This window comes from Balaenoptera acutorostrata, chromosome 18 (assembly GCF_949987535.1).
Source record: "Balaenoptera acutorostrata chromosome 18, mBalAcu1.1, whole genome shotgun sequence".
Taxonomy (NCBI): Eukaryota; Metazoa; Chordata; class Mammalia; order Artiodactyla; family Balaenopteridae; genus Balaenoptera; species Balaenoptera acutorostrata.
Window position 1 is genome coordinate 80,208,914 of NC_080081.1, and position 22,246 is coordinate 80,231,159.

The following is a 22,246-nucleotide window of genomic DNA, read 5'->3' on the forward strand; positions in this document are numbered from 1 at the left end:
GCGGGACTTGTGCGCACGCGCAGACGCAGTTGGCTGTCCGGGCCAGCGAGGTGAGGCGCCGGCACTCGCGCGGAGGCGAGGGGGACGAGTTGGTGAGTAACCCGAGCAGCCTCCGGGCTCCTGTGTTCGGGTTTCTGCTCCTTCGGGTTTCCCGGCGCAGCCTGGGGGCAGCGGCTGTAGTCAGCGGGGCCGGGGCGGGAGGGAGCTGAGGAGGGTCAGCCCCGGCTGGCGGGGGCGCCGGGGCGGAGGGGCTGCCGCCTCCCGTCCTCTCAGGGCGGCCGCAGGGGCTGAGGCGTCTCGGCCGGGCAGAGGGGGTGGGGCGGGCCTGGGGGCTGGGGGCTCGTGCGCGTCGAGCCGCGCTTCAGGCAGGTGGAGTTCACCCCTGTGTCTTAGTTGTAAAATAACAAGGTAGAGTTTTCGAAGGCGGGAGGGCAGGCGCCGTCCGGGGCGGGTGACCACGCGGACCGCCCGGGCTGTTCCGCCGGGTCACTCGGGAGGCCCCCGCGCCCCGCCCCCCCCTCCTGCGCGGCCCCGGGGTGGCCTTGGCCAGGCGACACTGTGTGCGTGATGTGGACAGGGAGGAGCGGCCGGCCGTAAACCTGACCCGTGGAAGTAGGCTGGTGTGCGTTTGAAACGTGCTTGGCCTAAGGTTGCCTCTTGCGGGAGGGTCGCGTTGGCTCCGTGGAGCTGTTCACAGCAACGCAGGGTAGCCCGCTCCTCCCTGCTGACGCAGCTTCTTGACGTGCAGCCTTCGCGCGTGCTGGCCGCCTGCACGCCCCCTTCCGCATCCTTGCCTGTTCCTCAAGGCCCAGGTACGAGCCACCTGCTGCTTCTCCGCCCTCCACCCGCGCGCGCTGCTCGTTCTGCTCTCACGGCACTAAGCGGTGCCCCTCGGATAGAGGGCTCGCCACGCTGCCACACTCAGCTGCCTCCTGTGCGTCTTTCTGCCGAGAGCAGGGTCTCAGCCCTCGCGCTGGTGACTCTGGGGCCGGGGAGTTCTTTGCTGTGGAGGGTGGTTCTCTAAATCGTACGGTATTTACCAGCATCCCTGGCCGCTACCCATTAGATACCAGCGCACCCTCCGCAGAGAACCACTGAGCTGCGGTGGCAGCCACCTGGGGCTTAGCATCAGTTTAATAGCAGTGTAGCACAGCACTTCCCAACTCTTCTTTTCTCCTTTTTTTCTATTTTGGCTGCGCCAGGCTGCTTTCAGCATCTTAGTTCCCCAACCAGATCTTGAACCGGCCCCCGGGCAGTGAAAGCACGGAGTCCTCATAAGCAGCGGACTGCCAGGGAATGCCCTTCCCAACTCTTTTGCACTTGAAAATCTCACAGCAGTTTCACAGGCCCACTTAGAAAAATTTTTAAAGATGCTAAAGATATGATAAAGTAGTGACTTAAGTTTAAAAAAATTTACTGTATTACAACTAAAGTTCAGTTAATTTAGAATTTAGTAATGTTTATTATATAAACATTTTAATTTTTCCCACTTATGATGCTCTCATGAACTCACTCGAATAATGTATGAAACAGTGTATGATTGCTAGCATTTGCAATTCATGTCCCTCCATTGAGCGTCTCTTACCGTAATGCAAAATATATTTTATTCCTATTGTTTGTTTTCTCCCTGCCTCACTAGAATGTAAGCGCCAAGAGGACAGGGGCTTGGATTCCCATCACCAAGAATAGTGCTAGTGCAAGGTAGTGCCTTGGTAAATGATTATCAGCTTTAAAAATAAACTTTTATTTTAGGGCCAAATTCATACTAAAATACAAATTGAAATTTAATTGCTTTTTACAGCCACAAAAGTAGGCAGTTTTCTTAAATTGCTCTTTCATTTGAACGAAGTCAACTTTTTTTTTTTTATGGTTTTCATGTGTTATTTCTAAATAATTAGCTAACAGATTTCAAGTTGCAAATTGAAAACCTTTCTCCATCCACAAATGCAGCTGTGGAAAGTGTTTAGTACTAATAAATAAAAATTCAGATATTCCTGTCTGTACGAAGGATACACACGTCTATGTGTATGTATGAATGTATATGGACACACACACACACATATATTTTTCTTTGTCCTTCAATTCTTCTAGACAGTATTGTGGGGCAGCTTGGATCAGGAATTGGTTGTACGCTTCAAATTTCTCAGGAGACATTGGATTTTAATATTTGCCTGATTCTGACTCTTGAAATACAGGACTAAAATGAAGCCTCTTAGTACTTTGCAGATAAGTTTGCTGTGTTCTCAGACTTTCTCAGCTCAGCATTGCACACACTAATAATTCTCCCTTCTTCTTTTCTTCTTCTGGGACTCTCGCAGTGCATATGTTGGGCCACTTGAAGGTGTACCCCATCTCTGCTGATATCTCCATTTTGTTCATACATTGTTTTCTTAATGTTCTCCACATCTTTTAGTTCTTTTAGCATCTTTAAGACAGTTGTTTTGCCATCTGATCTTTTTCAGGGATGGTTTCTGTTGGTTTACTTTTTTCCTTTGAATGGGCCATACATTCCTGTTTCTTTGTATGCCTTGTGATTTTTTTGTGGAAAACGCTGGAAATCAGATTCTCCCCCTTCCCCAGGATTTGCTTTTTTTGTCTTTCTGTTGTTGTTGCTATTACTGTAGGCTGTTTTTGTGCCAAGGATCAGCCTGAGGAAACTTAAGGTCTTTCTAAGCCTACACCTTCTCCTGGGCATGCACAGTGACCTTCTAAATTCCTCCATATATTCAGTTGCTATTTATAATCGTCTAGTCCTTAAATGTGTGGCCCCCAAAAGGGGGAAAAGAGAAAAATGGAAGCAGGGGAGGTGCTGGCACTTTAAATCCCCTCAAAGTTGCTTCTGCTGGAGGGGGGAAGTGCTAACAACAATATGAGCCTTGCAGCGATGGCTGCCTGACTCTGTCTTTGCCTCCATGATTAGAAGTAGCTGTCAACGATCAGAATAAGATCCCCATTTTTTTTTTTTTTTTAAGATCCCCATTATTTGAAGGGCAGGGTCCTTATTGCCCACCTTGCTCCCACAGGCTGCATACAGGCTGCTCCTGGAGCTGTTGAAATTGTGTGTTCTCAGACTTTATTATGTTTGTTTACTTGGTATCCATTAATTACAGGGCCAAAGTAACGACCCTGTAATTCCTTACATCTTCTCTGCACGTTAGCTCTCATGGGCACGTGAAAGTCATATCACATATCTCCCAGACCACACATTACAGAATGTGTGTTTTCCCTTCCTGCCCACTGTCTTAACAATAAAGACACTGTCCCAGTTCTCTGTCTCTCTGCTTCCTTGTTCCTGCATATGACAGGTTTCATGTGGTCCTTCATGATGTGCTGTGCCTCTCATTTCCTGGGGAACTGTGAATAACAAAGTCTTCTTTCAGTGGCATTGACCTCTCCATGTCCTCACTTACCTGTATAAATTAATCCCTGAGCACAAAACAGGTATTTGTGCACACCTTCCTGAGGCAGGAAAGAAGAGTGAGCGATGGGTAGCCACTGCCGAGTTAAGTGCCCAAATTGAATGAAATTAACCAAATTTTAAGTCTTCCCCTGGGAGTTGCAAGCCTTTGAATAGACTCTAGGGATCCAAGATAGTTACATCTGATAGATTTTGCCAGTACAGTTATCTAGGTATGGAGACAGTCTTCCCAGAACCTTCTAATAATCTTTATACACTCTCTCACCAGTCATTCCCATTGATACCACCTTGATGGTGTCAGCCTTCACAACAGTCTCACCTCTCTGACCACTTTATTTTGAGGCTGTCAAATGATCTGCTATATCTGCATTTTGTCTAAAAGTGATAATAGTGATAACTGTATTTTATCAAATCTCAAAACATGCTGACAATTATAAAACTTACACTCATTTTAAAGTCATTTGTTAAAGTAATGTAAAAAAATGTGTATCTTAAGTCTGTGAATGTGATACATGTGACAAGTCAGTCAAAGTCAGTCCTGCTCCAGGCAGACGGCATTCACCGTGCTCCGTGCAGACAGCATTCATTCACCGTGCTCCGTGCAGACAGCATTCATCGTGCTCCATGCAGAGTTTCCTGTCACACTTCATAGTATTCCCTTTAATTACTGATTTCCTGTGGTCCAGTTTCACTCATTCCCTCTTCTGCCAATTCACTTTTTGTAGACAGTCATATGAAGGTACTAAACTGTCTTATTTAGTGGTTACAACAGATACCATATTATTAGTGGTATACTTACAACTTCAGAGAGTACTGAAGGTAATATTTGTGTTCCTGTTGTGTGCCAAGGACTATTAGGCACTTTATAGTAATTCATCTAACTCAGAATAACCCTATTAAGTAGACGTTAATATTTGTCCACTTTATAGATGAGAAAATTGAGGCATAGAGGGGTTAAATACTTGCTCCAAGCTATGCAGTTAGTAAGTGGCAAAGCCATGATTTAAGCCTAGGTAATTTGGCTCGAGGCCATGCTCTTAATCCTGTATCATGTTTTTCTGATAATAATAGCAGAAATGCTTTTTCACAATCAGTATAAAAAATGTTATCAAGTATCTGCTTCAAGTAAAAGTTGTTTATATGATCTAGTCCAATAAAGTATTAGAACATCTACATGTTGAGATGGGTGTGTGCACAAATTACAGATAGTTTACTATGAAAAATTTCAAACATTTAAAACTACAGCCTGTAGTAAGAAGTTTTGTATCATGATACATGACCCTGTACACACGTGTATTTTTTGCTAAAACATTTCACAAAGCAATACTTACTTCTACTATAAGCCATATACTTTGATACAATTTTTTCTATCTAAAAAAAAATGCTGATGTTGTCCTACTATATTGACTTCATAACTTAAGGGGGATCATTGTATGGTGTGAAAAATATGGATAGAAGAATAGATGAGTTGTTCCATGAGATTTTATTCTAAGTTCTTTCAAAAAGCTTAGCACCCTGGGGTGGCATCACACTGTTTGGAAGCCATTTCAGGCACTTTTTACTTACATAATCAAGTCCATGGGTCTCTACAGATATGTAATAAACATTTAAAAAATTATGTGTATCCTCACTCCCAGAGGTAACCACTATCTCTAATCTTCAGTTTTTCATTAACTTGCTTTTATCTTCATGTTTCTGAACTTCATTTAAATAGAATTATTTATACTATATGTATTCTTCTGTAACTTAGTGACTTACGTATTCTTGAGATTCATTCTTGTTAGCATATATATGGCTGTAGTTAATTAGTTTTTACTGTTGTGAACTTCCACTTGGAGTAACAAGGGCTAAATTTCCCCTCCCATCTGATATAACTAAAAAACAACAACAAAAAAAACCAGATAAAATATGTGGGGAAAAAATGTCTTTGAAAATATTGGACACAGGACTACAAAGGGCAGTGGTCCCTGAAAGAAGGGAACAAACAAAATGAGCCTGATGATTGCCCCATCTTACTGCCTGAGAGAGTTTTCAGACTGCTGTGCAGGGAAGGGAAACCCAGACCAAATCCAGAGACCTCTCTGAATTTAGGAAATAGTTCATAGATCCTGGGGAAGCCAAATGGGGCCAGGGTGCAAGGCAGAGTACCGTACCAGAGAAAGAACCCTAGAGAACTGCAGAGGGACCTCCTTGAGAAACTACCTGAGGCTAGAGAAAACAAATACCTGAAAGGATTTGAAGGAACAGAACTCACTCAAGACTGGGAATAGTGACTGTTTCCACCAGCTGTACTGAAAAACCTCATAATTCATGGGGCGTTGGATAAAGTACTTAGAAATACTGATATTTTGCTAGAGTGGTGAGCAGTAATTAGTGCTAGACTAACTGCTGTTCTCCTCTCTACTAAGTCTTAAAAGCAAGACCTGAAAGGATAAAATTGTTTCCAAGTAACTTTACTGTGTCCCAGTACAAATCTCAAGAATACTTATATTTATAAATACAAATTTGTTTATAAATATACTTACAGTAGTATAAAAATATCTACCATCCAACAAGTTACAGTTCATAATATCTAGCATTCAATAAAAAAAAAATTAACCAACCATGCAAAGGAGCAAGAAAATATAACCCATAATGAGAAAATCAGTTGGTTGAAACTGACCCAGAACAGACACAGCTGTTGTAACTAGTAGACAAGGACAATGAACAGTTGTAACTGTGTTCTGCACATTCAGAAAGCTAGAGGAAAAACCGAACATGTTAAGTAGAAATATGAAAGAAAGATTGGGTTGGCCAAGTGCCTTTGGGTTTTAAGTAAAAGATATATTTTTCATTTTCACCAAGAACTTTATTGAACAACATATTCACCGTTTTGTTCCACGACCTTCTGCCATTTTTCAGGCAACTTCATAATTCCATCTTCCCAAAACGTCTTATCTTTTTAAGCAAAGAACTGTTCCAGGTGGCTTTTACAAGTCTTCCAGGGAACTGAAATTTTTTCCATTAAGAGAATTTTGTAAAGACCAAAACATGGAAATCCAAAGGTGCAATGTCTGGTGAATACGGAGGATGAATTAGAACTTCTCAGCCGGAATTTCCCTGGTAGTCCAGTGGTTAAGACTCTGTGCTCCCAATGCAGGGGGCCCGGGTTCGATCCCAGGTCAGGGAACTAGATCCCACATGCATGCTGCAACTAAGAGTCCGCATGCTGCAACTAAGACCTGGTGCAGCCAAATAAATAAATATATATTTTTTAATTAATTTATTTTTGGCTGCATTGGGTCTTCGTTGCTGTGCGCAGGCTTTTTCTAGTTGCAGGGAGCAGGGGCTTGTCTTAATTGCGGTGCGTGGGCTTCTCATTACAGTGGCCTCTTGTTGTAGAGCACAGGCTCTAGGCGCATGGGCTTCAGTAGTTGTGGCACGCGGGCTCAGTAGTTGTGGCTCGTGGGCTCTAAAGCGAAAGCTCAGTAGTTGTGGCACACGGGTTTAGTTGCTCCGCGGCATGTGGGATCTTCCTGGACCGGGGCTTGAACCCATGTCCCCTGCATTGGCAGGCGGATTCTTAACCACTGCACCACCAGGGAAGTCCCATAAATAAATATTTTAAAAAATAATAATAAAAAAAGAACTTCCCAGCCCAGCTCTAACAGTTTTTGCCTGATCATCAAAGAAACATGCTGTCTTGCATTATCCTGATGGAAGATTATGCATTTTGTTGGCTAATTCCAGACACTTTTTGGTGAATGCTGCTTTCCTTTGGTCTAATTGGGAGCAGTACTTGTTGGAATTAATCGTTTGGTTTTTCCGGAAGGAGCTCATGATAGAGGGCTCCCTTCCAATCCCACCATATACACACCATCACCTTCTTTGGATGAAGACTGGCCTTTGGTGTGGTTGGTGGTGGTTCGTTTTGCTTGCCCCACGGTCTCTTCCAGTAGTACAGTATTCACTTTTCATGGCTCATCACAAATTTGTTTTAAAAATGGAACGTTTTTATTACATTTAAGTAGAGAATCGCATGTGGAGATACGGTCAAGAAGTTTTTTCCACTTATGTGGAACCCAAACATCAAAGCAGTTAACATAACCAAGCTGTTGCAGATGATTTTCAGCACTTGATGTGGATATTTTGAGTACGTCGGCTATCTCCTGCATGGTATAACGTTGATTGTTCTCAGTTAATGTCTCTATTTGATTGCTGTCAACTTCAGCTGGTCTACCCAACCTTGAGCATCGTCCAGTGAGAAATCTCCAGCACAAAACTTTGAAAACCACTTTTGACACGTTCGACCCATCACAGCACCTTCTCCATACACTGCACAAATCTCTTTTTGCGTTTCAGTTGTGTTTTTACCTATAATAAAGCATAATATGCCAAAAATGTTGCTTTCTTCTGTCTTCAATATTAAAATGGCTACACAAAAATTCACCAATTTTGATAAGTTTTTTTCTATTGGAGTATAATTGCTTTACAATGTTTAGTTTCTGCTCTACAACGAAGTGAATCAGCTATATGTATACATAGATCCCCTCCCTCTTGGACCTCCCTCCCACCCTCCCCCATCCTGCCCACCTAGGTCATCATGGAGCACCAAGCTGAGCTCCCTGTGCTATATCGCAGGTTCCCACTAGCTATTTTACACATGGTAGTGTATTTATGGCAAACCTAATCTCCCAATTCATCCCACTCTGCCCTTCCCCATCCCACCCCCACCCCCACCCCCACCCATCCATTCTCTATGTCTGTGTCTCTGTTCCTGCCCTAGAAATAGGTTCACCTGTACCATTTTTCTAGATTCCACATATATCCGTTAATGTGCGATATTTGTTTTTCTCTTTCTGGCTTACTTCACTCTGTATGACAGACTCTAAGTCCTTCCACCTCACTACAAACAGTTCAATTTCATTTCTTTTTATGGCTGAGTAATATTCCATTGTATATATGTACCACATCTTCTTTATCCATTCATCTGTCGATGGACATTTAGGTTGTTTCCATGTCCTGGCTATTGTAAATAGTGCTGCAATGAACATTGGGGTGCATGTGTCTTTTTGAATTACGGTTTTCTCAGGGTATATGCCCAGTAGTGGGATTGCTGGGTCATATGGTAGTTCTGTTTTTAGTTTGTAAGGAACCTCCATACTGTTCTCCAGAGTGGCTGTATCAATTTACATTCCCAGCAACAGTGCAAGAGGGTTCCCTTTTCTCCACGCCCTCTCCAGCATTTGTTGTTTGTAGATCTTTTTTATGATGGCCATTCTGACCAGTGTGAGGTGATATCACATTGTAGTTGTGATTTGCATTTCTCTAGTGATGTTGAGCATCTTTTCATGTGCCTCTTGGCCGTCTGTATGTCATCTTTGGAGAAATGTCTATTTAGGTCTTCTGCCCATGTTTTTGATTGGGTTGTTTGTTTTTTTGATATTGAGCTGCATGAGCTGTTTGTATATTTTGGAGATTAATCCTTTGTCTGTTGCTTCATTTGCAAATATTTTCTCCCATTTTGAGGGTTGTCTTTCCGTGTGCACTTGAGAAGAAAGTGTATTCTGCCGCTTTCTGGTGGAATGTCCTATAAAAATTAAATCTATCTGGTCTATTGTGTCATTTTTTTTTTTTTTTTTTAAAGTTTACTGAGAGACTGTTTTTTTTTTTTTTTTTAATTTTATTTATTTATGTCTGTGTTGGGTCTTCGTTTCTGCGCGAGGGCTTTCTCCAATTGCGGCAAGTGGGGGCCACTCTTCATCGCGGTGCGCGGGCCTCTCATTATCGCGGCCTCTCTCGTTGCGGAGCACAGGCTCCAGACGCGCAGGCTCAGTAGTTGTGGCTCACGGGCCTAGCCGTTCCGTGGCATGTGGGATCCTCCCGGACTGGGGCACGAACCCGTGTCCCCTGCATTGGCAGGCGGATTCCCAACCGCTGCGCCACCAGGGAAGCCCTATTGTGTCATTTAAAGCTTGTGTTTCCTTATTTATTTTTTGTCTGGATGATCTGTCCATTGGTGTAAGTGGGGTGTTGAAGTCCCCCACTATTATTGTGTTACTGTTGATTTCCCCTTTTATGGATGTTAGCATTTGCCTTATGTATTGAGGTGCTCCTATGCTGTGTGTATAAATACTTAAATTTGTTACATCTTCTTCTTGGATTGAACCCTTGATCATAATGTATCATCCTCCCTTATCTCTTGTCACAGTCTTTATTAGAAAGTCTGTTTTATCTGATAATGAGTATTGCTACTCCAGCTTTCTTTTGATTTCCATTTGCATGGAATTATCTTTTTTCTATCCCCTTTCAGTCTGTATGTATCCCTAGGTCTGAAGTGGGTCTGTTGTAGACAGCATATGTATGGGTCTTCTTTTTGCACCCATTCAGCCAATCTGTGTCTTTTGGATGGAGCATTTAATCCATTTACATTCAAGGTAATTATCAATATGTATATTCCTATTACCATTTTCTTAATTGTTTTGGGTGTGTTTTTGTGGGTCTTTTTCTTCTCTTGTGTTTCCTGCCTAGAGAAGTTCCTTTAGCATTTGTTGTAAAGATGGTTTGGTGGTGCTGAATTCTCTTATTAGCTTTTGCTTGTCTGTAAAACTTTTGATTTCTCCATTGAATCTGAATGAGATCCTTGCTGGGTAGAGTCATCTTGGTTATAGGTTTTTCCCTTTCATCCCTTTAAATATATCCTGCCACTCCCTTCTGGCCTGCAGAGTTTCTGCTGGAAAAATCAGCTGATAACCTTATAGGGATTCCCTTGTATGTTATTTGTTGCTTTTCCCTTGCTGCTTTTAGTAGTTTTTCTTTGAATTTAATTTTTGTTAGTTTGATTAATATGTGTCTTGTTGTGTTTCTCCTAGGGTTTATCCTGTATGGGACTCTGTGCTTCCTGGACTTGGGTGGCTATTTCCTTTCCCATGTTAAGGAAGTTTTCGACTATAATCTCTTCAAATATTTTCTCAGATCCTTTCTCTTTTTCTTCTTCTTCTGGGACCCCTATCATTTGAATGTTAGTGTGTTTAATGTTGTCCCAGAGGTCTCTGAGACTGTCCTCAGTTCTTTTCATTCTTTTTTCTTTATTCTGTTCTTCAGCAGTTATTTCCACCATTCTATCTTCCAGCTCACTCATTCGTTCTTCTGCTTGTTATTCTGCTGTTGATTCCTTCTAGTGTATTTTTCATTTCAGTTGTGTTGTTCATCACTGTTTGTTCTTTAGTTCTTCTAGGTCTTTGTTAAACATTTCTTGCATTTTCTTAATCTGTGCCTCATTTTATTTCTGACGTTTTGGATCATCTTTATTATCATTACTCTGAATTCTTTTTTAGCTAGGTTGCCTATTTCATCTTCATTTATTTGGTCTTGTAGGTTTTTACCTTGCTCCTTCACCTGTAACATATTTTGTTGTTGTCTCATTTTTTTTTTTTTTTGATGGGTGGGGCTGTGTTCCTGTCTTACAGGCTCTTTGGCCTGAGGTGTCCAGCAGTGGAGTTTGCAGGCAGCTGGGTAGAGCCGGGTCTTGGTGCCAAGATGAGGACCTCTGGGAGACCTCACTCTGCTTAATATTCCCTGGAGCCTGAGTTCTCTGTTAGTCCAGCAGTTTGGACTCGGTGCTCCCACCACAGGAGCTCAGGCCCGAACCCCAGCCTGGGAACCAAGATCTCGCAAACAAACAAAAAAAGCTGAACAATAACAAAGAATAAATAAAATTAGAAAAATAAAAAATATATTAGAAAAAATAAAAATATAAATGAAACAACAACAACAAGGTAAAACAGGGACTTCCCTGGTGGTCCAGTGGGTAAAGACTCTGTGCTCCTGGGTTTGATCTCTGGTCGGGGAACTAGATCCCACATGCGTGCTGCAACTAAGAGTCCACATTGCCACAACTAAAGATCCTGTATGCTGCAACGAAGACCCCGTGTGCTGCAACTAAGACCCAGCACAGCACAAACAAACAAACAAATACAAGGTAAAACCACCACAACAGCAAAAAAAAAAAAAAAAAAAAAGGCCTTGGCTGTGGGGGTGGGGCTTAGACTCAGGACCCTTGCAGCCAGAAAAGGCCCTGAGTGGGCGGGGCAGGCACAGGGCTTAGGCTCAGCATGGCTGGAGGGGGCCTCGGAGTGTGCAAGATCAGGCCTGGGACTTCAGCAGGCTCCCCAGGGCCTGAGTGGGCAGGGGAAATGTTGGCCACATTCCCTTCCGATCCCCCAGGGTCTCTCCCTGTCCCCGCTGATCCCCTCACTGTGGGTGGGCCCCTCCCCTCCCCTCCCCCAGCTGCCCCTCAGGGGCACTGGTTCCGTCTCACCTCCACTTCTCCTCCCCTCTCCCTCCCCCCCACGTCCCACCCAGTCACTTGGGAGCTCCTCCCGTCCCCTTAGGTGTCCGAGGTCCCCCACCAGCGCCTGGTAGGTGCCCTAGTTGTGAGGAGACGCCAACTCCGCATCAGGAAGTTTTTTTAGAGTGCATGCTGATATGACAGCTGTCACAAGACAATCTAACAAAACTGTTTCAAATGAAGGTAAAGACATGTAAGTGCTACTAGAGCCATCTTACAGAAAAACCCAAATGAACTTTTTGGCCAACCCAACAAAAGAGACCCAAGTCAAACTTCTAGCCATAAAAACTACAATATCTGAAATAAAAAATACACTGGATGTGATTAACATCAGATTAGACACTAAAGAATAAAAAATGACCAAACTTGAAGACCAGAAATGGAAACTAACACAAATGAAATACAATGAAAAAAGTTTTGTTTTGGGTTTTTTTAAAGTGAACAGAGCATCGGACAGCTTCGGGAGAATTTCAAGTTACCTAATATTCATGTATTTGGATCTCGGAAAGAGAAGGACAGCAGAAAAATATCTGAGAAATAGTGGCCAAAAACTTTTCAAATTTCAGGAAAACTGTAAACCCACAGATCCAAGAAGCTCAGTAAACTCAAAGCATATGAAGAAAACTACACTGAGACACATCATAACCAAATGCTCATAACCAAATGCTCAAAACCAGTGATAGAAAAATCTTAAAAGCTACCAGGGAAGGAAGACACAAACAAAAAGTAAGAAAACTAAGGGTGACAGCAGATTTTATGTTGGAAATAATGCAGCTAATAGTGGAGGAATCTCTTTAGGGTACTGAAGAAAAACTCAACCTAGAATTCCATCGCCCAAAAAAATAAAATCTTTCAAAAAGTAAGGCAATATGAAGACAGTTTTAGACATAAAAGCTGAAAGGATGCATCAGCAGCAGAACTGCACTACAAGAAATGTTAAAAGAAGCCATTCAAGCAGAAGGAAAATGACAACAGATGGAAATATTAATCTGTGCAACAAAATGAAGTGCACTTTAAGTGGTTATGAAGTAGGTAAATATATAAGGTTTTTAAATTTAACAGTGTGGTGTGGCATTTATAACAAATGTAAAAATAAGATGCTGATCAAACAGTAACACAAAGGATTGGAGGAGAGAAATGGAAGTTATATACAATTATAAAATTTTTATGTAATACAAGAAGTGATACGTTATTTGAATGTATGCTGTGATAAATATATACTGTAAACCTTAAAGCAACCACTTAAATAAAGCTATAGGTAGCAAGCCAACAAAGGAGAAAAGACTGATATAAAATGTTTGCATTGCTATATAGTATCCCACTGTAGGAATATATAGCAGTATATTGTATAATGTCCAGTGGGTGGACATTTCAGTAATTTTAATTTTTGCTAGTACACATTTCTACTTTGAACATATTTTACATGTCTATTTATGTGAATTACAGGAGTTTCATATAGTTATATGATCTATATGTATATGTAGATACAGAATTACTGAGTTGAAGCAGGGGTAAGGTCAAATTGTTTTCCAAAATGTTTTCATCAATTTACATTTCAACAGCAGAATAGGCAATTTCCATTACTCCACATCCCCCAAAACATTTGGTATTATCAGTCTTCTAAATTTTAGTCAATCTGGTAGGTATATAGTGGTGTCTCATTATCATAATTTGCATTCTCTCATTCCTTTTATTTTTCATCTCTCTTCCTATACCCCTCCTTTATGACCCTTCACTTATCCTGTCAGTGACACCCAGGAGCCTTAGGTCACCTACAAACAGTGACATTCACACATAAAAAGATCTTATTAAGAGAATCTACTGTGAATTAGCTGCACGTGGCCATTGGGGTACCAGAAGAAAGCAAAACATCTTTATAGTATTTATGGTAAAGATTTCACTCTGCAAGGAATCATACAGGTGTGTTTCCTTTATACAACTCACTTTCAGTTTGGATCCCTGCTGTGAGATAAAATTTTTTTTAATTGTTGTTTGATGGAAAGGAAAAAACAAAGATCACTTATACTCATTTCCCTGCAGGTGTGAAATGAGCAACTCTGAAGATGAGGACCTCCCCCAGCTCTCTTCCCATGCCCTTGCAGCTCTGCAGGAATTTTATGCTGAGCAGAAACAGTACACTGACCTCGGTGGCGATGACAAGTATAACATTGGAATAATAGAAGAGAACTGGGTAAGTTAATGCATTCCACATCCATCAGGAAGTGTTGGTGTGGAGCCTCTTCTGTACCTAGTCCAGTGTTTGTCTGTATCTGACCTAATACCCAAGTTCATCTCACTTGTCACTGCGAAGCTGATAACCTGTTCAGGAGCTAAGACAGAAAGCAGTCCACGAACATTTTAAGACAGTATAAGTGCAGATTTTCCTAATTCTGACTCTCAGGCTGCCTGGTGATCAGAGGAGGGGACATTTCAGATAGAAGAACAGCATATCATTATATCCAGCACAAACCGTGCTTCCTTCTTGTATATAGATGCATTCTGTTGTTACGGAGCCCAGCAATCCTTGAGAAAAGGGAAAAATTGATCATTGCAGTAATGGGGTAACTGGACTTAAACATGTAGTAAAAAATAGATGAAAACAGATGAGTTTTTAAGAAGATATTAATCGTTTCTGGGGCACAGTATGTATTTTAATTGTATTTTTATGGTCCAAATAAAAATAGGAATTAAAAAAAGTGAGTTCAGGAAAACTAACCTAACCTGGAATGTAGAAATTTACATTTTTGAAGGAGATAGTTGAGAAATAGATGAGACTTGAAATTTCTGTCTGTGACTACCTGTTGATAATAGATCTGCCTCTCTTCATCACTTTGCAGCTGGAAGGAGGTGTGTGTGTGTGTTTAAGCAGTCTTTTACATTTTGTGTCAAGTGTAGATCTCTTAAGTTATATAAAATTTTCCTGTTTACCATCTGTTTGAAACTGGGACAAAAATGTTTCTTTATATTTATTCTAAATGTTCCACTTACTCAGATGCCTCTTTCTCACTGCTTCCCTTCTTTATGTGCTTTTGTCTTTAGCTTGATGCTTTGAATAGTCAATATTAGAAACTTGAAGTACATTATTATTCTTGAGGTGGTCTTTTTCTCTTTTCCTTCTGCTTATTTAAATACTGTGTACTTTTTTCTGATTATAAAAGTAATCTGTGGTTGTTGTAGAAAATCTATAAAAACATGAACAAAAAAACAAGTCATAACTCCACTACCTGAATTAACTATTTGTATATTTTTGACACTTTCTTTTGGTTTGTTTTGTTTATAAAATTAAGGAGATCTCCCAGGAAGTTGAGGGGGGGGGGGAAGACAATGATACAAATTATAGAAAGAAAACATAAAACTAGAGGATAAATCCAGGAAGGTCAATATTCAACTAACTGGAGTTCCAGAAAAATAGAACTGAAAACAAAGAGGGGAGGAAACCTTCAAAGAATGATATTAGAAAATTTCCCAGAACCAAAGACCCTCACTAAGACACATGATTATTATGACTGAAAATTCTGGATATAGGTGACAAAGAAGATCGTAGAACCTTCCAGAGAAAAGCATGTCACCTATAGAGTCTCAGGTCTACAAATCACATTGCACTTCTCAGTAGCTTTATTAGAAACCAGAAGAAAGTGGAGCAATTCCTTCAAGATTTAGAGTGAAAATTTGTTCAGCCTAGAATTCTACACCCAGCTGAGTTATCAGTCAAATGTGAGGATAAAATTAAAATGTTTTAGACATGGTAAGTCTCACAACATTTACCTCCTACGCACCACTTCTCAGAAGCTACAGGATGTTGGGAGAATTAGGGATAGGTTCAAAGAACCCAAGCAAATGAAACAATCATGTATTAACTCTAGGAAAAACAAGAGGTACCATACCAGAAAGAAGTGCAATCAGAGTATATTAGTTGGCCCAGCAGTGAACACTGATAATTGATATAGTATATATTGATATAGTAGATATAAATTAAAAGGATAAACTTTATGCCAGTTGTAAAATGATTTCACTCATTCCTCTGTCATAGCAGCTGAGCCAGTTTTGGTACACTCCGGAGACCGCCCTGCACCTTGCAGAGGAAGCCGTGGCAGCTGCTGGGGAAGGTGGCAGGTGAGATCAGTTTCACTTCTCTTTTGCCTTTTAATCTAAAGTAAGTTAGTTAGTTAGTTAGTTAGTTAGTTAGTTAGTTAGTTAGTTAGTTAGTTAGTTGCTGTGTTGGGTCTTCGTTTCTGTGCGAGGGCTTTCTCCAGTTGCGGCGAGCGGGGGCCACTCTTCATCGCGGTGCGCGGGCCTCTCACTGTCGCGGCCTCTCGTTGCGGAGCACAGGCTCCAGACGCGCAGGCTCAGTAGTTGTGGCTCACGGGCCTAGTTGCTCCGCGGCATGTGGGGTCTTCCCAGACCAGGGCTCGAACCCGTGTCCCCTGCATTGGCAGGCAGACTCTCAACCACTGCACCACCAAGGAAGCCCTAAAGTAATATTTTAAATGTCCTTCCTAGATGAGACATGGTTGGTAAGAAGGCTGAACTGTAATCTGCAAAACCTGTAGTTCATGATTCACAGAACATGAGGAAGTAAGAACTGCTTCACTATTGAGTCTGGGGACACACACAGAAATCTATTCAGTGTAAGATATCTTATCTCTGTTCCTTATTTTAACATTTTCTACCGTTACTTTTATACCCCTAGAGTTTGCTTTAAATCTTGACCTTTTTGAAGTTTTAAGAATAGATTCTTTTTTGTTAATTTGGTTTTTACTTCTGTCAAAACTTTGCACACATATAAAGTCAAATGGTCCTAAAAGACTTGTTCAAAAAATAATCCATTGTTAATTTTCCCCTTGTCCACCCCCTCCCCCTTTTCAGCTCTCTTTCATTGATTCTCTTGGTATTTACAACCATTTCTAAATAACATGTTTATATTGGCTCTTCTTGACTTGTCACTCGTAGACATGACTTGACTTCTCACCTTCAGAGAAGGAGGATTTGGCTCCCTTCGCAGTCCACAGCTGCCACGCACCTGTCTGCTTTCTGGCCACTTTCCCAATAGTTATATCCTTTCTTCTTCTTTTTCTTTTCTTTTTTTTTTAACGGCTGGACTCTTTGGTAATATTTTGTTGAGGATTTTTGCTTCTATGTTCATGAGTGATAATAGTTTGAAGTTTTCTTTTGTTTCATTCTCTTGGTTTGGGTTTCATATTGGTTAATGGTAGCTTCATAAAATGAGCTGGGAAGTGTTGCCTGTATTTCTGTTGCCTGGAAGTGATTGTGTAGAATTGGTGTTAGTTATATGCTAATTTTGGTTAGAACAGGGTTTATGTTGTTAGGACAACATAGATGTTCTTTACAGCTGAGTCTTTTCCTTTTCTGTACAATGTTTCATCTTCCCTGAAGAAAATAATTCTATTTTTTTTTTTTAGTATTTCTATGTCTATATTACTAATTAACTCTCAGATTCTCCCCAGTGGTGTAAATCTCTTATCAACAAATTCAGACATATTTTTCAGCTCCTTGAAAAAAATGACTTCCAGGGCTTTGCAACCTGTTCCATCTGGACTGGTTGATTTCTGGTTTTGCTGCAGCTCTGGTCTTGGTATTTCCTTCACCATCATGCTGAGGTGTCCTTTCACCTCTCTCTTGTTCCAGACTTCCTGTGTCCAGTACCCCAGTTCTTAGTTTACAGCTTTATCCTGGTTGGGTATATCCTTCAGTAGTTTCCATGGGAGGGAAATTTTTGAAACCGTTCATGTCTGAAAATATTTTTATTCTACCCATTCACTTCATGTGTTAGTTTTGTTGGGTGCTGAATTCCAGGTTCTGAGGGCACTGCTTCATTGACTCCACGTTTCGGTAGTGCTATTGGAAAATACAATGCCATTCTGATTTCTTGTGGGAAACTTATTTTTTCCCATCCCTGCCCACTGCTAGCTTAGGATTTTCTCTTGATCCCCAGTATTCGATGTGTCTTGGTGTGGAGCTTCCATCTGTTGTACTGGGTGAAAGCCCTTCCATTCTCATAACTCAGGTCCTTCAGTTTGGGAAAATAGTCCTAAATTATTTCTTTGATTTCCTTCCCACTTTTTTTTCCGATTCCTCTTTCTGGAATGCCTATTATTTGAATGTTGGACCTATCTACTTTTTTTTCTGTCGTTTTTCCATCTTTTGACCTTACCTTCTGGGAAAATTCCTCAACTTTATCTTTGAAACTTTCTACTGAGTTTACCATTTCTGCTGTCATGTACTTAGTCATCTAACCGTAGTTCTTTTTTGGGTCTCTGAATATTTATTATTGTATCTTGTTCATCCTTCTGAGGATATTATAGGATTTTTTTAAAAAGAGTTCTCCCTACACAGTCTCTAACTAACTGCATACATGCGTCTTCTGTTTATTTTGGCCTCTGGTATTAGATGCTTTCCTTGAATGTCTGCTGGCCCCCTGCTGTCCGTCCGTATTTAAGGGTGAGGCGCTCTACGGCTGGAGGTTCTGATACCTGGGCGGGACCTCTCTACTTGGGTGTCTGCAGATGGCTGTTTCCCCGTCAACGCCCAGGGTCAGCATATCCAGGCCTTTCCTTGTGGGCTGGTCAGAGCCCCAGGAAGTCTTCCTGCCTGGAAGTCACGCATCTCGTTGACCTCATCCCAGAAGGCTTATTTCTGAAAGAGGGTTGGGGGTCCCAACATCCATGGGTTTAACGTGATCCTTGCCATTTCCACATGGTACCTCACCACTAGCTGTGCCTGGTACCCGCCCTTCAAGCCCCCCCCAATCCAGAGAACATCCCTCCAGTTTCCTACCGCAGTTGTGGAGGCTTGGGATAGGGAAGAGAATCCTGGGGGTGCATTTCCTCTTGAATAGACCTTTCAAAAACAGTTCTCCTGTTTGTTGCCCCACCTTCACCGCCCCCCCCTTGAGTTACCTGTGGTGCAGCTTCCTGAGCCGCGGGCACTGTGCTGTCATCCAGGTTCCTTCTCAGCTTTCCTGGCCAGTTTGGGACTTGGCTGTCTTGGGTCTGCTGAATCAGAAACCACCCACCACTTTGCCTGTCAGCTTCCTAAGTATTCTTTTGTCTCCCCTCACGTTGTCTTACTGTTGGAGGTTTATTTTCATGTTTTATTCAGCAGGCTTTCATGAAGGAGCAAATCTAAATGAATGTGTTCCCTCTGCCATCTTTAACTGGAAGTCCTAAGGTTTTCTTTTTTCTGTCCTTTTTCTTTTAAAATTAATTATATGTAGTTTATTACGTTTTTCTTAATGACATGTTTTTACATGTATTTTCTTATTTTTACATATGAGGGCTTTGGAAGCAACTTATTTTTTCTGAAAGGCATCTTCAGTATTTTTAGGAGTTATGTCATAATTTTAAAGATGAGTAGTAAGAGTAGCATTTATTGAGTACTTACTGTGTGTCCGGTCTCCTGGTAAGTGCTGAGGGTCATCTTGTTTAACCCTCACACCTCTGGAGGTAGTTCCTGTCACACTCTCCATGCTAAAGATGGACGCTGAGGCCCACGCGGTCCTATCACTCGTACAAGGGCCCCAGCTGTGAGCAGCAGGCCGTCCGCTTCCCCTGCCGCTGCCGCCACAGCCGGCTCTCGTGCCTTCCTCCACCTCAGACCACTGTCCTTCCGCCGGAAGTACCTCCTCTGCGGTTTTTCGGGAAGGAGGTGCCGCTGTGGTTCAAGTCCTCTGCACCCCCGGCCCAGAGCTCTGGCAGCAGCCGGGCTGGGGTCTGGTCCCCACAGAAGGCGGTCGGGATGCCCCCAGACTTCCTTACGTGCTTCACGTGCATTTGGGCTGAGAAGCCTTTGAGCCCAGCGTGGGCACCTAACCAGACGTGTGACACTTCTCCGAAGAAATGCATCTCACAGTTTCAAAGCTGAGTTTAATTTTCTAAATAAGTAGTTTTCTGAATGATTTTATGTGTGTGTGTGTGTATGTATATATATATTATCGACACATGTAATAAAAATCTAAAAGCGACAAAGGGGATGGAGACAAAAATCCCATTGTCTGCAGACAAGCTGTGTATCTCCAAGAGGTCACGGGTGCACCTGTAAGCATAAACCCCACTCCGTGAAAGCGCAGTTTACACTCTCCTGAACTTGACTGTCTTGGAGGTAATGACAACACAGTATCCCACTGTGATAGACGTACCACAGTCAACTGAGTAATTCAACATTGAAGTTACCTATAGCATTTTTGGCAGTTGGCTTTAAAAGTTAACTATTGGAACACTACCCGTTCATAAACTGGAGATGCTTGAGATTCTTTAATTTACTTATACAAAAAAGCAGCAGAAATTCGAAGTAGTCTGTCTGCACTGAGACCCAGTTTTAATGTATCTTTTTGGAAAACTAAAGTTGTTTAGGCAGTTATTTGGAGTTTTTTCTTCAAGATTATGAATATTACAAAGTAACTTCAAAATAGTTTGAGGCTAAAGTATTTGAAATAAATGTTAAGAGACCACCATGAAAATGAAAATACTAAGGTAAATTCAGGCCATGGGCTTCATAACACTTGTCCTAATAATGTTTTTACTTTTTTTTTTTTTACCATGAAAAGCACATTTATCCTTTCATACTTTAAAATTATGAGTTGTAGATTTGTAAACAGTAGATTCCTTAAAAGTGAGGCAGTAGGAAGTTTTCTCTCAAAATGTACTGCTGTTATTACTTCAGTTTGCATTATTGTTTCCTTTAAGAAAATCTGAACACAAGGACTGGTCACAAGGACTGGTTTTTTAGTGAAGTGGTCATTTGATGCCATGCACTGTCATAAAGCTCAGTCATGAGTTGGCTCCTTTTGTTCCAGAATAGCATGTGTGAGTGCCCCCAGCGTTTACCAGAAGCTGAGAGAGCTGCACAGAGAAGACTTTTCTATCTGTATCTTCGAATATGACCACAGGTTTGCCATATACGGAGAGGAGTTTATCTTCTATGATTACAATAACCCAGTGGATTTACCTGAGAAAATTGCTGCACACAGTTTTGACATTGTAATAGCAGATCCCCCCTATCTCTCTGAGGAATGTCTTAGAAAAACGTCGGAAACCATCAAGTACCTGACCCGGGGCAAGATTCTGCTGTGCACAGGTAGGTGCCGGATTGGCAACACGCCTCCCATGACTTTAAACAAGGCTCTTCCCCGCTCCGCGCCCCAGTCGCCTTATCTGTACAGTGGGGCTGAGATGCTGCCTTTCTCTCAGGGCTGGAGAGAAGTAAGTGGCATGATGCCTGGGACGCGGGGTCCGGCCCTGGGTGAGTGCACCAGGAGTGTTACTTGTACTCATCAACGTCAGTAATAGTAACAGTATCTGACTCAGCCTGTACAGTTGATAAAAGAAATTTGGAATCTCGGGGGTTAAAGTGGATGCCAAAGGTCACAGAGCTAGACATTAGATTAGGTTTACCAAAGCTGAGAAGGAGACTTTCACACTGGTGATGTGGATATATTTTCTTAAGGTGGATATACTGGCATTTGACTGAGAACGAAAACGTTAACTGCTGGTCTCCCTACTTCCGGGCAGCCTGGCATCCAGGCCTGCTGTGTGGGCCCTGCTTCCCCCAGTGCAGTGGGTGCCGAGGACAGGCAGGGCTGGAGGGAGGAATGGGATTTGTCAGCCAAAGGCTGGTGTGAATGTATTGGTACAAGTTGCACGATTCGCTACTACTGAGAAAGGGGTTGTTGACTCAAAGTTGGAAAATGGTGGTTTTTTAGTAATTATTTTTGCTTTCCTTATGTTACTTTGTGGAATATAATTATTTTCTTAATTTCTAAGTGTCTCAGCCTTGCAGATGTAGGACAATTATTTATTAAATGAAAAAGAAAAGGAAGAAAGTAGGTAACTTGCATAAATGTTGGAGGAAGTAAAAAGGAACAGAGCGCACTGACCTTCCCCCTGGTCGCTGAGTGGCGCCGTCAACTCACCGCTTCCCGCGCCTGGTCGAGAACGCCTCCCTGGCCGGCCTGGCGGGTGCGGAGCCGAGCACGTGGCTGGCGCCCCAGTCTCCGGGTTCCTCTGGTTGTCCTCTCCAGGTGCCGTCATGGAGGAAGAGGCAGCAAAACTTCTTGGAGTGAAGATGTGCAAGTTTATTCCAAGACACACTCGAACCTTGGGAAATGAATTTCGCTGTTACGTGAATTATGATTCTGGGCTGGACCGTGAACTGTGAACGCAGCTGGTAATACAATGTAGTAAAGGACCCATGTGACATTTCCCTCTTTTTATTTTCTTAGTAGACTGAAAAGCTACGACCTCCCCTCCTCCCTCACAAACTGGGGCTCTCCCCGGCCTAACTTTCAAGATGAAGAAGACAACATCTTGTTGTGATTTCCTTAGTGAGGGCATCCCTAGAGCTTGGGATGCTTTTGCCAACTTGAATCAGTGGAATTATATTTGGAAGAAGTCATAGAAGCATCTAGTCTACTGTCCTCACTTAACGCAGGTAAAGAGCAGAAGTACAGGCAGCTTAGTGATGGGCCCGCAGGTAAAGAGCAG

The 22,246-nt window shown here is 42.1% G+C and overlaps 1 protein-coding gene across 3 annotated transcripts in view; it reads left to right on the forward strand.

The window, feature by feature from the left end:
* The window catches only part of EEF1AKMT1 (EEF1A lysine methyltransferase 1), a 23,917-nt gene continuing 1,671 nt past the window's right edge, over nt 1–22,246 (forward strand). Inside the window, exons 1-5 of one of the 3 annotated variants that reach the window (XM_057532949.1) lie at nt 1–92; nt 13,788–13,938; nt 15,778–15,860; nt 20,560–20,840; nt 21,784–22,193. In XM_057532949.1, the coding sequence (XP_057388932.1) occupies nt 13,795–13,938; nt 15,778–15,860; nt 20,560–20,840; nt 21,784–21,920 (645 nt within the window). In that variant the 5' untranslated portion in view covers nt 1–92; nt 13,788–13,794 and the 3' untranslated portion in view covers nt 21,921–22,193. Of the gene's footprint in view, nt 93–13,787; nt 13,939–15,777; nt 15,861–20,559; nt 21,645–21,783; nt 22,194–22,246 lie in introns of those variants that run through there. The other 2 variants (XM_057532947.1, XM_057532948.1) reach the window with 2 other exon arrangements.